The 14,383-nt window shown below is 40.8% G+C and overlaps 1 protein-coding gene across 3 annotated transcripts in view; it reads left to right on the top strand.

Moving 5' to 3' along the window:
* WWTR1 (WW domain containing transcription regulator 1) overlaps positions 1-14,383 on the top strand; it is a 154,424-nt gene that overhangs the window by 97,977 nt on the left and 42,064 nt on the right. For all 3 annotated transcript variants that reach the window (XM_011958940.1, XM_011958938.1, XM_011958939.1), the window contains exon 3: positions 1,324-1,460. In XM_011958940.1, the coding sequence (XP_011814330.1) occupies positions 1,324-1,460 (137 nt within the window). The remainder of the gene's footprint in view (positions 1-1,323; positions 1,461-14,383) is intronic.

Here is a 14,383-nt window from a genome sequence, read left to right as displayed (position 1 = left end):
CACCATGCCTGGCTAATTTTTTGTATTTTTAGTAGAGACGGGGTTTCACCATGTTAGCCAGGATGGTCTTGATCTCCTGACCTCGTGATCCGCCCGCCTGGGCCTCCCAAAGTGCTGGAATTACAGGCGTGAGCCACCGCGCCCAGCCAAAAAAAATTTTTTTTTTTAACAAATGAGCCAGGTGTGGTCACAGGTGCCTGTGGTCCCAGGTACTCAGGAGGCCGAGGTGGGAAGATTGCTTGAACCCAGGATGTCGGGGCTGCAGTGGGCCATGACTGTGCCGCTGTACTCCAGCCTGGGTGACAGAGCAAGACCATGTCAAAAAAGGAAGAAGAAGGGGAAGGAGAGGGGGAAGGAAGATTTCTGATACTGTTTATAAAACAAAGTAGAGGAACGGATAAATCTACTCATCTTTTATATATATGTATCATAAACTCTCACTAAAGGAAGAGCTTGATGGAGTGGGACAGGGAAAGTACCAGGAGTGACCTGTGATGTGATTTGGAAGGTGGTAGGCAAAGCTGGAGGCCATGTCCACCTTTCTTAGAATGTACTGGAAACTCTGAGCAGAAGCTCATGTTTCATGTTGGGCTAGTTTCTCTGTGATTAAGTCATAGTAATAAACTGGAAGTTGTATGTGATCCAAAGTGTAATCATGTCTTCTCCCTTGTAAACCTTCATGCCTCAATATCTAAGTTTCTCCATAAGCTGGCACTAGTCGACTTTCCTACTATTATTTCCTACTACTCTGCCTTCCAGCTACACTGTTGTCACCTTGCTTGGTGACAGTAAGCTTCTTGAGGGTTTTATGTCACCTTTGTGGACCTCAAAATACCTTACACTCCTACTGTGAGAGCTCGCTTGATGACAGCCAAAGGGATCCTCATTATGTCAATTCTATGAGTCAGGAGAGTATGGGGGACTGGCTGGGAAGGTGAGCATGGCTCCCCTTCCAGGAAGGAGCTCACGCTCTATGGCACTCCAGTGATTGGATGGTCGGGAAGCACTGAGGTGCTGGGGAATACAAGCTCCACGGGCCGAGGGGAAGTTCACTGGGGCTCACTGCATGCAAGGGCCTGTCTGGACAGTGAAGTCTTGGGCTTGTGTTTAGAGAGCTGCTTGCAGAATCCCCAGTGTGGCCTAACCAGGATGCAGGGAAAAACAGGCAAGTATGTCTTTGGATGAAATCAAGCACAATCTATCAACCACTCATAAGCAGATCCTAAGGGAAGAATCAGTGTCATTAACTGTTATGTTGTTGGTGGTGATGATGATAATGATGCTGACAATTAAAAAGATAATTAATTGTTTTCCTTCTTTTAGTCACATAGAAAAAATCACCACATGGCAAGACCCTAGGAAGGCGATGAATCAGCCCCTGAATCATATGAACCTCCACCCTGCCGTCAGTTCCACACCAGTGCCTCAGAGGTCCATGGCAGTATCCCAGCCAAATCTCGGTAAGCCCCAAGCTTTTTAAAATTAAAAAGTATTTTTTTTGAGTCTTTTGTAGAGTTTGTTGCCCAGGCTGGTGTTGAACTCCTGGGCTCAAACAATCCTACCACCTCAGTCTCCCAAAGTGCTGCGATTACAGGCGTGAACCACCGCACCTGGCGGAGCCCCAAGCTTGGACTCCGAGCTGAAGAAATGAGTGTTCAATCAAGGGGTGGCGGGGCTCATAAGTGGTTCTGGCTGTTTCCATGTCTCTTCATGCACCCAGACGGTGTTTGAGCCTTCTTCTTGGCCGCAATACCATGTTGTCCTTCTGCCGCCTTTTCCTTCTTTACTTGGTCTCTTTACCACCAACTCATGATACTGCTGCCTCAGTTTTAAACTACAGTTCTGACCTCCCCTCCGATGGCCTTAATTGGGGTAGAAAAATCAGTTAGGCCTCCTTTCTTCATCTAGACTGAGGCAAGTAGGACATAAACACGCTTTGGGTGACTTTGGCTCCTGGCAACTGCCTACAGGTACAATTCTAGTCTCAAATCTCTATCCTTATTTCCCTTTTTTCCATAATTGCTGCATAACATGTCAGATAGCATGTTGGGTGCTTCCGTGCCTTACCTTATGAAAGTCTTCCAAAACCCCTACAAAAAGTAACAGGCTCCCCAGTTTATAGATGAAGAAACTTTCCGAAAGTCATGCAGCTTGTGGAGAGCAGAGCTGGAGAGCAGGCTGGTCTGATTTTGGAAGGGAGTTAACCGTTACATAACCTGCAGGTGGCTTCTCCCCATACCTGCCGTGGGATAATATGGCTCACTTTTTACTTCATTTACAATATCTAATAAGTGTGATTTTAGACTTGAGAAGAGAGTATTTTCTGCTAAAATTATTCCCAGTAGAGAGAATCACCAGTGAATTAATACGCTGCAGCAATGGAACCAGCCAGCTCTTTTTGGTAATCATTCCCTTCCTTCTCCCCCAGGGCTAAAAATAAAAACGAGCCAATTTTAAAGTTTTATAAAAGACGGTGCCATTTTCAGATAACATTTCCATTTAAGATCAGATATCCAGATATGCTTTATACACAGAACAGTTAATTTTAGGGAGTGAAAAGAATCTCCTGTTGGATTTTCAGGAATGAACAAGATAAAAATGGAAGCGTTATTCCTGGACACCCTTCTCTCATACTGTAGCTTAGCCAAAGTGAGTATGAACTCAAGTAGACCCTGGCCAGCTTCAAGTGTCAGTTCTTCCGGGAAGTCTGAACCTACTGCTTTAAAGCTTGCACATGTACAGTTTCCAAAAAGCAAATGACATCGAATAACCTCTGTTGTGTTCCTTATCTAAAGGGCAGATCAGAGAAAATGCAACCAGTTCTGGTACCAGCAGTGGTAAACCAAAGCCTCCCGTGAGTCATTTTGTCCCAAATATACAGGAGCTTATGTAGAAAACAGATGCCACTGTAGTAAAGAAACCCCACATTGGGTGGCATTAGACTGGTTTTATAGTTTCTTTAACCATTTAATTTTCATCAAAAATTCTAAAAACTGACTCTTAAAGTTTTAATTTTAACTTTGTAATCAATTGTAATCGGAAAAAAATCTTTCATGAACCCAGCTTACAAAAAAAAAAAAAATTCAAACACTTCCTCCAACCTCCCTTTCCTCAGTCCCCAAGTTTGTTTCCTAGCGCCAGCCAGTGTTTCTAGTTGTGTGTGTGTGTGTGTTTCATTATACTAAGGTTAGCATATCATAACCACTGTTCTGTATCTTGCTTTTTTCACCTGCCTGTCCATATAGAGCTGCTTCATTCTTTTAAAAATTTGCCTATTAGTCTACTATATTAATATGCTATAATTAGTTTATTTAACTAACTCCCATCTGGTAGATATTTAGGTTGTTACTAGTGTGTTGCTAGCATACAAATACTGGGGTGGATATCTTTTTGTCTTGTTCTTTTATGCATTCTCTTTAATTTTTGAAAATTGTGCAATACGTAGGAAGTGGACTAATGAAAAGAAGCTTAAATGCTTGGAACGAGATATTGAAGGCACATGTGAGTCTGCCTGTATGTGCACACATGCACGCACATACACACACACACAAAGTCCAATTGCACTAGTAAAGTATATCTAAAGAAGTTGTAATCTGAACATTCTGAAATAACTTTATAGCTTAGTAAAATACCTTAGTTTCCAGATTTCTATTTTTATTTAATTTTTGTTATTATTATTATCATTATTTTGAGAAAGAGGCTCACCCTGTCATCCAGGCTGGAGTGCAGTGGCACGGTCTCAGCTCACTGCAACCTCTGCCTGTGTTTCAAGCAATTCTCATGCCTCAGCTTACCAAGGAGCTGGGACTATAGGCGTGTACCACCAAACACAGATAATTTTTGTATTTTTAGTAGAGACAGAGTTTCACCATGTTGGCCAGGTTGGTCTCGAACTCCTGACCGCTGGTGATCCGCTTGCCTCAGCCTTCCAAAGTGCTGGGATTATAAGTGTGAGCCACAGCACCCGGCAGTTTCCAGATTTCTCATAAGGCAGTGAATTTCTCAAGACACAGATTCTGGGGTTTTTCCAACAATATTTGTGTATTTGCCTGTTGCAAAGTGTGTTTCTAGCTTATGGAGAATCACAGATGTGTCTGAAGGATGGAAACACAACTGTGAATGCCAAGTAAGTACCAAAGACCAGGAGTTAATTTACAGAGTCTCAATAAAGTCCAAATAATAAATGATTTACTCAGACTATTTCATTTGAAGCCATAACTCTGCCTGTGGTTCATAGTCTTTATTATATATCTTTAAACATATAAAAATAAAAAGAGCAGAGCTGGGTGTAGAGGTGCATCCCTGTAGTCCCAGCTACTTGGGAGGCTCTGAGGTGGGAGGATCTCTTGGGCATGAGTTTGAGACCAGCCTGGGCAACATAGTGAGACCCCCGTCTCTTAAAAACTAGGAAAAGAAAAGAGCAGATTCTTCTCCTCCAACTCTTCCTTCTTGAATCTAGAGCTTTGATACTTTTCAATGGAATGTAGCTAATAAGCGAACTAAAGTGATAGGTCTTCTTTAATGCAAGGAGTTTATGTACATGTGAAAAGGATGTCAAAATACAACTAGTAACATTACTATCAGATGATAGAATAGTACTTTTTATAACTAATTTTATGTATTTCTAGAGCTGTGATAAAATCTGTTATAGTTAAACACATTCAGAAACAAATCTCCTTGCACTGGGACCCTGTTTCTGTAGGTTAGGTACTTGGACTTGGGTGTCTGACTGCCAGAATTTGAATCCTGGCTCTGTAGTTACTAGTTTGGTGACCCTTTAAGTTACTTATCTGTGCTTTGATTTCATCATATGTACAATGGGGATTATTAATATATGAGGAGCTTATGAGTTTATATATGCAAAGTGCTTAGGAATATGATTGCCACATAGTAAGCTAAAATGTTTATTATCATCATTATTTTTATGGCAAAAATTATTTTATACTTTAACTATAGCATGTTATATTTTAAGACAATCTAACTGTTCTTTATAAATGCTTTCAAGAATAAAAATTATTTGTTTTGGGCTGGTTAGATTGCAAAGTGTTTTAAATTAGGAACAATGTATTCATTACCTTCAGTGAGGATAGTGCCCTCTGGTGGAAATGTTTAAGTTGCCTCTCCCAGGAGAAACTTCTTACCACTAGACACCTTATTTTTTTCTAAGAGCTTTAGATGCGGGATGCGGTGGCTCACACCTGTAATCCCGGAGGATCACGAGGTCAGGAGATTGAGACCATCCTGGCTAACATGATGAAACTCCGTCTGTACTAAAAATACAAAAAATTAGTCGGGCATGGTGGCGGGCGCCTGTAGTCTCAGCTACTCGGGAGGCTAAGGCAGGAGAATGGCGTGAACCCAGGAGGCGGAGCTTGCAGTGAGTCGAGATTGTGCCACTGCACGCCAGCCTGGGCGACAGAGCGAGATTGCATCTCAAAAAAAAAAAAAAAAAGAACTTTAGATGTATTCCTGTAATGTGACTTGTAAATCAAACCATATTTTTATTGCGAGAGGAAAGACCCATTACTTATTCATCCTGGAGTGAGTGCCTTTGTAAAAACAGAGGATTCTTTCTGCAGGTTGGCAGATCTGTTGAACAGTGAATATAAGTAAAATGAAATAAGCTCTGAATAGGAAAATTGCAAAAATAATTTTTTTTGCACTTTAATTCAAATAACCACCTCCATTTTGGTCTAGCTTAAAACTAAAATTTTAGTTTTTGTATTTGCCAAATCAGGCTTTACCAATCTGGATTCTGTATGAGCAGAGTAATGGCCTTTAAGCCTGAATTCCCAGACATATGCAATAAATGGAAGAAGAAAAGATGACCATGGGGGACTTTAGAGAATAAAGAGGAAAGGTTACCATTTGGTGGAAGCTGTATCAGTATTGTCACTTGGGGATTAACAACTTGTTCCGATCCTCACTTTTAAGTAACACAGGGGAAATTACTATACATATGAAAGTAGATTTTTTTTTTTTCTTGACACAAACCAGACAGACTTTGTTTGTTTGTTTGTTTGGGATGGAAACTTGGCTGCCCAGGCTGGAGTGCAATGGCGTGATTTTGGCTCACTGCAACCTCCGCTTCTCAGGTTCAAGCAATTCTCCTGCCTCAGCCTCTGGAGTAGCTGGGATTACAGGCGCCTGCCACCACCACGCCCGGCTAATTTTTGTATTTTTAGTAGAGATGGGGTTTCACCATGTTGGCAGGGTGGTCTCGAACTCCTGACCTCAGGCGATCCACCCACCTCAGCCTCCCAAAGTGCTGGGATTACAGGCCTGAGCCACTGCACCCGGCCAGAAGTTTGTATGTTTTAAGTAGGTTGTGGGCCTTCCTTACTATTAATACTTAACTAAAATTTTAAAAAAGAGAATAAGAGGGAAAGAAACAGGGAAAAAAATAGACTGCCTGTGCAGGCTCTGTTATATATAGAACAATGGGCTTGAGAAAATGAAGCCTGCTGCAGATCTTGGTCCTTGGTTAGAGTGGTGGTGAAGTGGGCATGGAAGTGGGGTGGAGGGTGGGGACTTGTTTTGGAAGAACTTGAAGTCAGAACTGAGTTTCTCTTAATTTAGATGTTTATTTGTTGGGTTAGTTATTTAACCTCTGAGTCTCATTTTTCTTATCTGTAAAATGGTGATAATGATAGTACCTACCTGATAACGTTGTTTTGAGTATTTAGGTAGTCCATGCCTTGGTATGTGATGTATAGTAAGCTGCCAGCGCTTGTATTGTTATAGCTATTACTGTTAGCCGGCAGCCTCGTTTTTCCTCCCTTTTCTGGCCCCTGTGTAGTCAGAGGAAGAGCCTTTGGTATGCTCTGTTAGAAAGCCATTCCATTCCTCCTTCAGGAAAACCCAACCATGGTTACTGCAACTTATATTTGGGCACTTTTGCTTACAAATTGTGAAACTAACTGGTGTGGTACCAAAAAATAATCTTTAACCTCGGACTGCAATTGTGAGAAGATGAAGAGGAGCAAGCTTGTGACAGTCAGGTCATTCACAGAGGGAGTTTGTGAAGAGCAGTCACACTTTTGAGTTCTAAGTGAAGAACATTTTCCCCACTGCAAGTAGTGAAGTGTTAGATTTTCCCATTTCTCAGCAGACAAATGCTGAAATCATGCAACGACTTAAGGAAGCTCCATATTTTTAAATGTTTTTACCAAGAGAAAGTGACATGCTTTTTTTTTTTTTTCTTTTTTGCCTGTTTGGTGATAATCCTAGTGATCATAAACCATGGTGTGCTGAGCTGCTGTCACACACTAATGGAGCTCTTTGTTGGAATGAGACCCTGACCTGGGATGCCAGTATCCTTCCAGACAGTACAGGAAAAATAAAGACTGGAGCAGCTTCACCAGACTGCGAGCCCTAGCCAATTCAGAAACCTTTGGTAAAGTGCAACCAGAGTGTATTTTCAATAGTATAGGAATATTTTAAAATTACATATATACACTCACGCGCACACACACTCACACTCACTTACCCCTTTGAAGATGTGCCATCCACCAGCCCAGAGTCAAAGTCCTCCAGGTCTGTGTCTTGAGCTGTACTTCAAATTATAAACACATGTGCGGTTGTTTTTTCTTTTCTTTTTTTTTTTCTTTTAAGTGCATACTTTTCAAGACAAGATGGAAAATCTTGTCTGTGCTCAGTTTGCTAAGTTGGCTTGCTCTTCTCTCTAGGAAGTATACAAAGAAACTTAACATTGTATCAAGAGCAAATAAAACAGCTAAGGGATATAGAAGCCCTGTGTTGCTTAAAGCACTTAGAAAGGTATCCTGAAAGTTCACTAGAAGTCAGATTGCTACTTAGGCATCTTATGTTTTCCTTTTTTCCATTGGTTTTTTTCTTAATCAAATTTACATGGTGAGTTCACGGCAGACACATCTGGCTACTGTAATTTTTCCAGCTCTGATGTTCTCACTACTTTTGGAACTTTGTGGTTTATGCAGCATAAATTAGTCTAAAATGCACTGGCACATACTCACAAACCCAGAGACAGACAAACAAAAAAAAATACCCATACACTTTTTGGGGGATGGTGGAGGTGTTTTACGTGTTGTAGGATTGTGGTGGTGGAAAGTTTGTGTTTATGGAAGAAAAGGAACATTGGTGGGCACGGGAAAGGGGGAAAGGTTTCTGTTTAAAAAGGATTTTCTTGATTTAAAAAAAAAAAAAGAAGGAAAAGTTTGCTAAACACTGCAGAAAATCAATTTTCTTTTTATTTTGTAGAGATTAAGATGTCTCACTGTGTTGCTTAGGCTGGTCTCAAACTCTTAGTCTCAAGTGATCCTCCCACCTTGGCCTCCCAAAATGCTGGGATTAAAGGTGTGAGCCACTGTGCCCTCAATTTTCTTAGATTTTGAGGAAGCTATCTATTGTCAGATACACTCTAGTTAATCAGCATTATTGAAGGCTGCCTTCTTTGGGGTTCCGAAAAGGAGATTCTTTTTTTTTTTTTTTGAGACAGAGTTGTGCTTGTTGCCCAGGCTGGAGTGCAATGGCACGATCTCGGCTCATCGCCACGTCCACCTCCTCGGTTCAAGCGATTCTCCTGCCTCAGCCTCCCAAGTAGCTGGGATTACAGGCATGCGCCACTATGCCTGGCTAATTTTGTATTTTTAGTAGAGACAGGGTTTCTCCATGTTGGTCAGGTTGGTCTCGAACTCCTGACCTTGGATGATCCGCCCTCCTCAGCCTCCCAAATTGCTGGGATTACAGGCGTGAGCCACTGCTCCTGGCCTGAAAAGAAAATTCTTTATAGTTCCTTTCTTTTAGGGTTTTTAAGGAATATGTTAAATGAGACTGAAAAAAATTACCAAATCAACGGATTGAGTTCCTTTTGTGTAATAAAGCAGGACATAATAGCATATAAAGAAATAAACCTTACATTTTCATGGCTATGTTCCATTTATCTTAATGTAGATGAGTCTTTGTTAAGATTAGGTGATGGAGACTTACAGGTTTTATTATATGAAATTTAGAAATTTAGATAGAAAATTTCTTCTTTGATAAGAAATAATAAGAGCCATGAAAAATTGTCTGATGCCACAATTTTCCTAAAAAAAAAAAAAACAGTAGTATGCTAGGTGAATATTTTGGGAACCATACACAAAGATGTGTTAGTTATAATAGCCAGTAAACAAATGCCTGAAGTATGAAAATAAATTTATTTATTTATTTGTTTATTTATTTATTTCCTGAGATGCAATCTTGGTCTGTTGCCCTGGCTGGAGTGCAGTGGTGTGATCTTGGCTCACTGCAACCTCTGTCTCCCAGGTTCAAGCCATCCTCCCAGCTTAGCCTCCCAAGTATCTGGAATTACAGGTGCCCACCACCACACCCAGCTAATTTTTCTACCTCTTAATAGAGACAGATTTTCACCATGTTGGCCAGGCTAGTCTCTAACACCTGTCCTCAAGTGACCTGCCTCCCTCAGCTTCCCAAAGTAAGTGCTGGGATTACAGGCTTGAGCCACTGCGCCTAGCCACAAATATATTTATGAGCACTGAAATAATGGATATAGACCATGTAGACACATGGAAAACTTTGTTATAACATTCTAATTTTATACAGCATGACAAATTGTTTATGCTATAATTATACTTCTATGTTTTTGAAAAACAAAATAAATTTTTTTGAAAAACATATTGCTTAGGTTCTTTTGAATCTATTTTTTTGAAAAATACATTGCTTAGATTCTTTGCATTTTTTCACAAGACTAAGCTTCTTGAGGACAGGGACTTGATCTCCATTTGTGTATTTCTAGACCCAAGCAAAGCTCATTAGGCATCATAGGTGTACTCTTCTGTAGAATGAACAGTTACGTATTTTTAAATGTCAATAGTTATTATAGTTAGGCCTTTGAATTAAGGCTGATTCCCTCTATTTTCTCTGTAATGTGGTTATATTACTTTTATAATAGCCAAAAGGAGAAAAAAAAAAAAAAGAGGGAGAACAACAGGGGAGAACCTTGAGATTTTTATGGTGGAAGAGGAGAACAGTGTGTTGGAAAAAAGGCTCCAGGCCCCATGTGTATTATAGACAAAACCAAGAATGCTCAGGCCTCTGCAGTTGAGCAAGTCGGCCTGTGGCAAATAGATTATTCACTAGTCTCTAAGGTCAGTATTTATCCAAGTGTGGTCCAGATCTACCACTAGCTGGATCGCTTGGGGCATTTGTTAAACATATACTGTTAGAATACAGTGGTTTGTTTGCTCCCAAAAGAACTATCCTGGGCTGCTGCTGGGAGGAATATGCCCTGGAAATTTCTGTGTCAGTAAATGTTGGGTGGAATCTGGAAAGGTATGCTGTTTTCAAGTGTTCAGATGACTCTGATCATCAGCCAGGTGTGGGAGCCACAACAGAATTGTGTATGTTAAGGCCAAGTGCAGTGTCTCACACCTGTAATCCCAGCACTTTGGGAGGCTGAGGTGGACAGATCACCTGAGGTCAGGAGTTTCAGACCAGCCTGGCCAACATGGCAAAACCCCGTCTCCACCAAAAAATACAAAAAAATTAGCCATATGTGGTGGCACACACCTGTAGTCCCAGCTACTGGGAGGCTCAGGAAGGAGGATCGCTTGAACCCGGGAGGTAGAGGTTGCAGTGAGCCAAGATGGAGCCACTGCACTTCAGCCTGGGCGACAGAGCCAGACTCCACCTCAAAGCAAAGTAAAACAAAAGAAAACAAAAAAAGAATTGTGTGTGTTAGCACAGTAATGGGAAAATGCCAGTATAATAAAAATACAAGAACCTACTCAAACGTTCAGTCTTTAATTTATTTGAAAAGGACTTGGAGTATGCTCACCAAGTTTTAACTGGTTCTTTGTCTGAAATAGACATTTACTGTGGCATTGGCTTTTGCCATTTTGGTGCTTGGTGTTAGTGCACACATGAGCATTGTGTAAGTGAATGCTGAACCGGCTTCCCAGAGCATCCTGACCCCAAATATACCAACTAAACTTCAAAAATGAGGGGGAAAGTTATAGCTTGGGATTCTTGAAATGTATTGTTTAATTCACTGGGTAAATGTATAAGCCTGCTTCAGTTTTGCTTGCAGAGAGTGGGCCTGAGGATCAGTCAGGACTTCATAGGCCTAAACCATGATGAATTCCAGAGAAGCACCCCACACCCTGGGGAAGGAGTCCTTTTAGGAAGGTGAACGCTAGGTCAAACTTGTTTTCTTTTTCAGTCCTTTCTTTGTTTGCGCCACATTAATTAATTAATTGTTAATGGAGTCTAATCTCTTCACCAAGCTGTAGACCTCTGTTGAGAGTTTTAAAAATAATTTTGACAGTTTTCATCCTGTTCGCTGGCTGACTTCCAAAAGTTTGCCCTCAGGAGCTTCCTTGCTGTGGAGAATTTCACCCAGTTAAGGGTGAAAGGCAGGCAGTGGGATTCAGGGTGGTTTGTCATTCAGCCACTTGTTCCAAATTGATAAGTGCTGAGTGATATTTTGACACTTCTCTTTGATCTCCTCTTTGGCGTCCCTGGTAATATTGCTCCCGCCTATGTGTAATCATCACCTCTCCCACCCAGGTACCAACTGATTGATTTCTTCTTCCTTTCTGGAAGTCTAAATTTATTCCCCGGGTGTTTTGCAGTTGCCAGTGGTCAAGAACAGCTGTTCCTCCATGCTTTACTCTGAATAGTTCTCCAGGATGAAGTCAGCAAAATAATATCATTTAAGGGAAGCCTCAGGAAAACAAAAGCCTTGATTGTCTTTCTCCTTAAGTGCTAAAAAGAAGATCACTCCTCCCCCTCTGTGTGTGTGTGTGTGTGTGTGTGTGTGTGTGTGTGTCTGTATTTTAAGGCAGGAAAAAATAAAGGTCCTAAACATTTTTGAAGTGGCAAGATTCAAAAATGTTATTTTTTTTCCGTATTATATAATTGCTATTTCGTCACTGTAGAAAATGTTGATTGGCAAAAAATGAGAAAATAAAAAGCCACTGTACCATTCAAAATGACACTAGCATGTTTTCATATATTTTCTTGACTGTCTTCAATGCAAACATAAAAATAGTTGGAAACTCCTCTGTATTCTTTTTTGTAGCTTATTTTAATGTACTATGAGCATCTTCCCATTTCAGTAATTTTTTTTTTTTGAGACAGAGTCTCGCTCTCTCGCCCAGGCTGGAATGCAGTGGCATGACTTCGGCTCACTGCAACCTCTGCCTCACTGGTTCAAGCGATTCTCCTGCCTCAGCCTCCTGAGTAGCTGGGACTACAGGCACACACCACCACACCACGCCACGCTAATTTTTGTATTTTTAGTGGAGACAGGATTTCACCATGTTGGCGAGGCTGGTCTTGGACTCCTGACCTCAGGTGATCCGCCCGCCTCGGCCTCCCAAAGTGCTGGGATTACAGGTAAGAGTAACTGCGCCTGGCCAGTAAATATTTTTCTATAATATTTTTTGATGAGTTGTTTTAATTAGAAAAGTAACACACGAAAATGGCAAAAAATCCAAATAGTTCCAAAGGGTATTTATGAAAAATTAAGTCTCCTTCCTACCATGACCCCCAGCCCTTTTCTCCTCTCCAGGGCAACGCTACTACCAGCTTCCTGAGCATTCTCCTAGATGTGCACTACATACACATGCATGCTTGGGCATGTACAGTATGTCTTTTTAAAACTTAACATATCTTAGAGAGCCTTCCAAATTAGTACTTACAGATTTGTTCATTCTTTGTCAGCAATATGTCATGTTCCACTCCACTGAGGTACCATACTTTGTTTAACCAGTCCTGTGTGCTGGATATTTAGTTTATTTTCTGGTTGGTCACTATTATTAAACAGTGCCACAGTGTGCATCCTTGGACATAAATCCTTGTGCCATGTGCTGTTTATGTATAGGATAAGTTTGCAGAAGTGGAATTCCTGGATCAAAGAGTATGTACATTTACAGTTTTTAAAACTGTTGTTCCATTTCTTTCCAAAAAGGTATACCAATAGACACCCCTGCCAATAAAGTGTGTTTCCTTCCCCATACCCTGGCCAATAATATCTATGATCAAACTTATAGCCTTTACTATTCTGATAGCTACAAACTAGATTCTGATCTTCATTTTTTTTTAACTTATGAATTGACTTGGACATATTTCTTTTGTTTATAAACCATCACATCATGTTAATGGCTGCAAGTAGTCCTTGTGTGAATTTATTAAACCAATAATGCCATAATTTATTTAACCAGTTCTTCCACTGAGAGACATGTAGGTGGATTATATTTTTTATCATTATAAATGATGTTTCAATACATTTTCTTGCACATACATTTTTGTGTCTACCTTTAATTTCCTCACTTTTCCAGTTTCTTTGGAATGTTTCTGAATAAAGTATAAAAATTTCTTAAAAAATACAATTTTGACATGGTTTGCTTTATCAAACTAAGAAATTGTCTAAAGATCCTGGAGCGGGCCGGGCGCGATGGCTCAAGCCTGTAATCCCAGCACTTTGGGAGGCCGAGACGGGTGGATCACGAGGTCAGGAGATCGAGACTATCCTGGTCTACACGGTGAGACCCCGTCTCTACTAAAAAATACAAAAAAAACTAGCCGGGCGAGGTGGCGGGCGCCTGTAGTCCCAGCTACTCGGGAGGCTGAGGCAGGAGAATGGCGTAAAACCCGGGAGGCGGACTGCACTCCAGCCTGGGCAACACAGCGAGACTCCGTCTCAAAAAAAAAAAAAAAAAAAGATCCTGGAGCAGGGGATTTTTGGGAGGTGTTACTGTCCTTTAAAAAAAAAAACGTAACATTACCACAAAAAGTGTATTTTTAACCAGCCACCTAGCTTTCCCACTAACTCTGTTTTTCAGCTTGTATATCCATATGTTTTTGACTAAGCCATAAATGGAAGTTTTGTTGGAAGTTATTTTGCTTCCCAGTACATGTCATGCATTTCATTCCATATTATTTTCATCCTTTTCCTTTTCAGTATTATATTTCTCAGACACCAGTGAAGAGTGAGTTGTGAGTTTTGAATTTTGCCAAGACTTAAATATTTGCAGAGCTGGAAAGAAATAAAGTTAAAAAAAAATTAATGTGGCTGATTTAGTCTTGGTTCACAAGACTTTCATTTAGCTGCTTCAAAGCTCACACTTCAAATGTCAAGAAAAATATTCTCTTAATTTCTCCCGTATCAACTGCTGCAATGCCTGAATTAATTAGAATGGAACTATAATTTCTCTCCAAATGGAATCGGATCATCCCATCCTAACAAAACAAATGCTCAGGGCGGCTCCAAGCTGAAGGTTTCTGGACACCTTCCCTACATCATATCTGCCTGGGACACTGCAGTCTAGGGCTGCCCCTCAGCAGGCTTCTCTTCTGGGATCCTCAGCATGTCTTCTTTGCTTGTGCTTTCTCCTCTCCT

Source organism: Colobus angolensis, unplaced genomic scaffold, assembly GCF_000951035.1.
Source record: "Colobus angolensis palliatus isolate OR3802 unplaced genomic scaffold, Cang.pa_1.0 Scaffold48, whole genome shotgun sequence".
NCBI lineage: Eukaryota > Metazoa > Chordata > Mammalia > Primates > Cercopithecidae > Colobus > Colobus angolensis.
The sequence above is the reverse complement of the archived record's forward strand: the minus strand, read 5'-3'. Positions and strand labels throughout refer to the sequence as shown.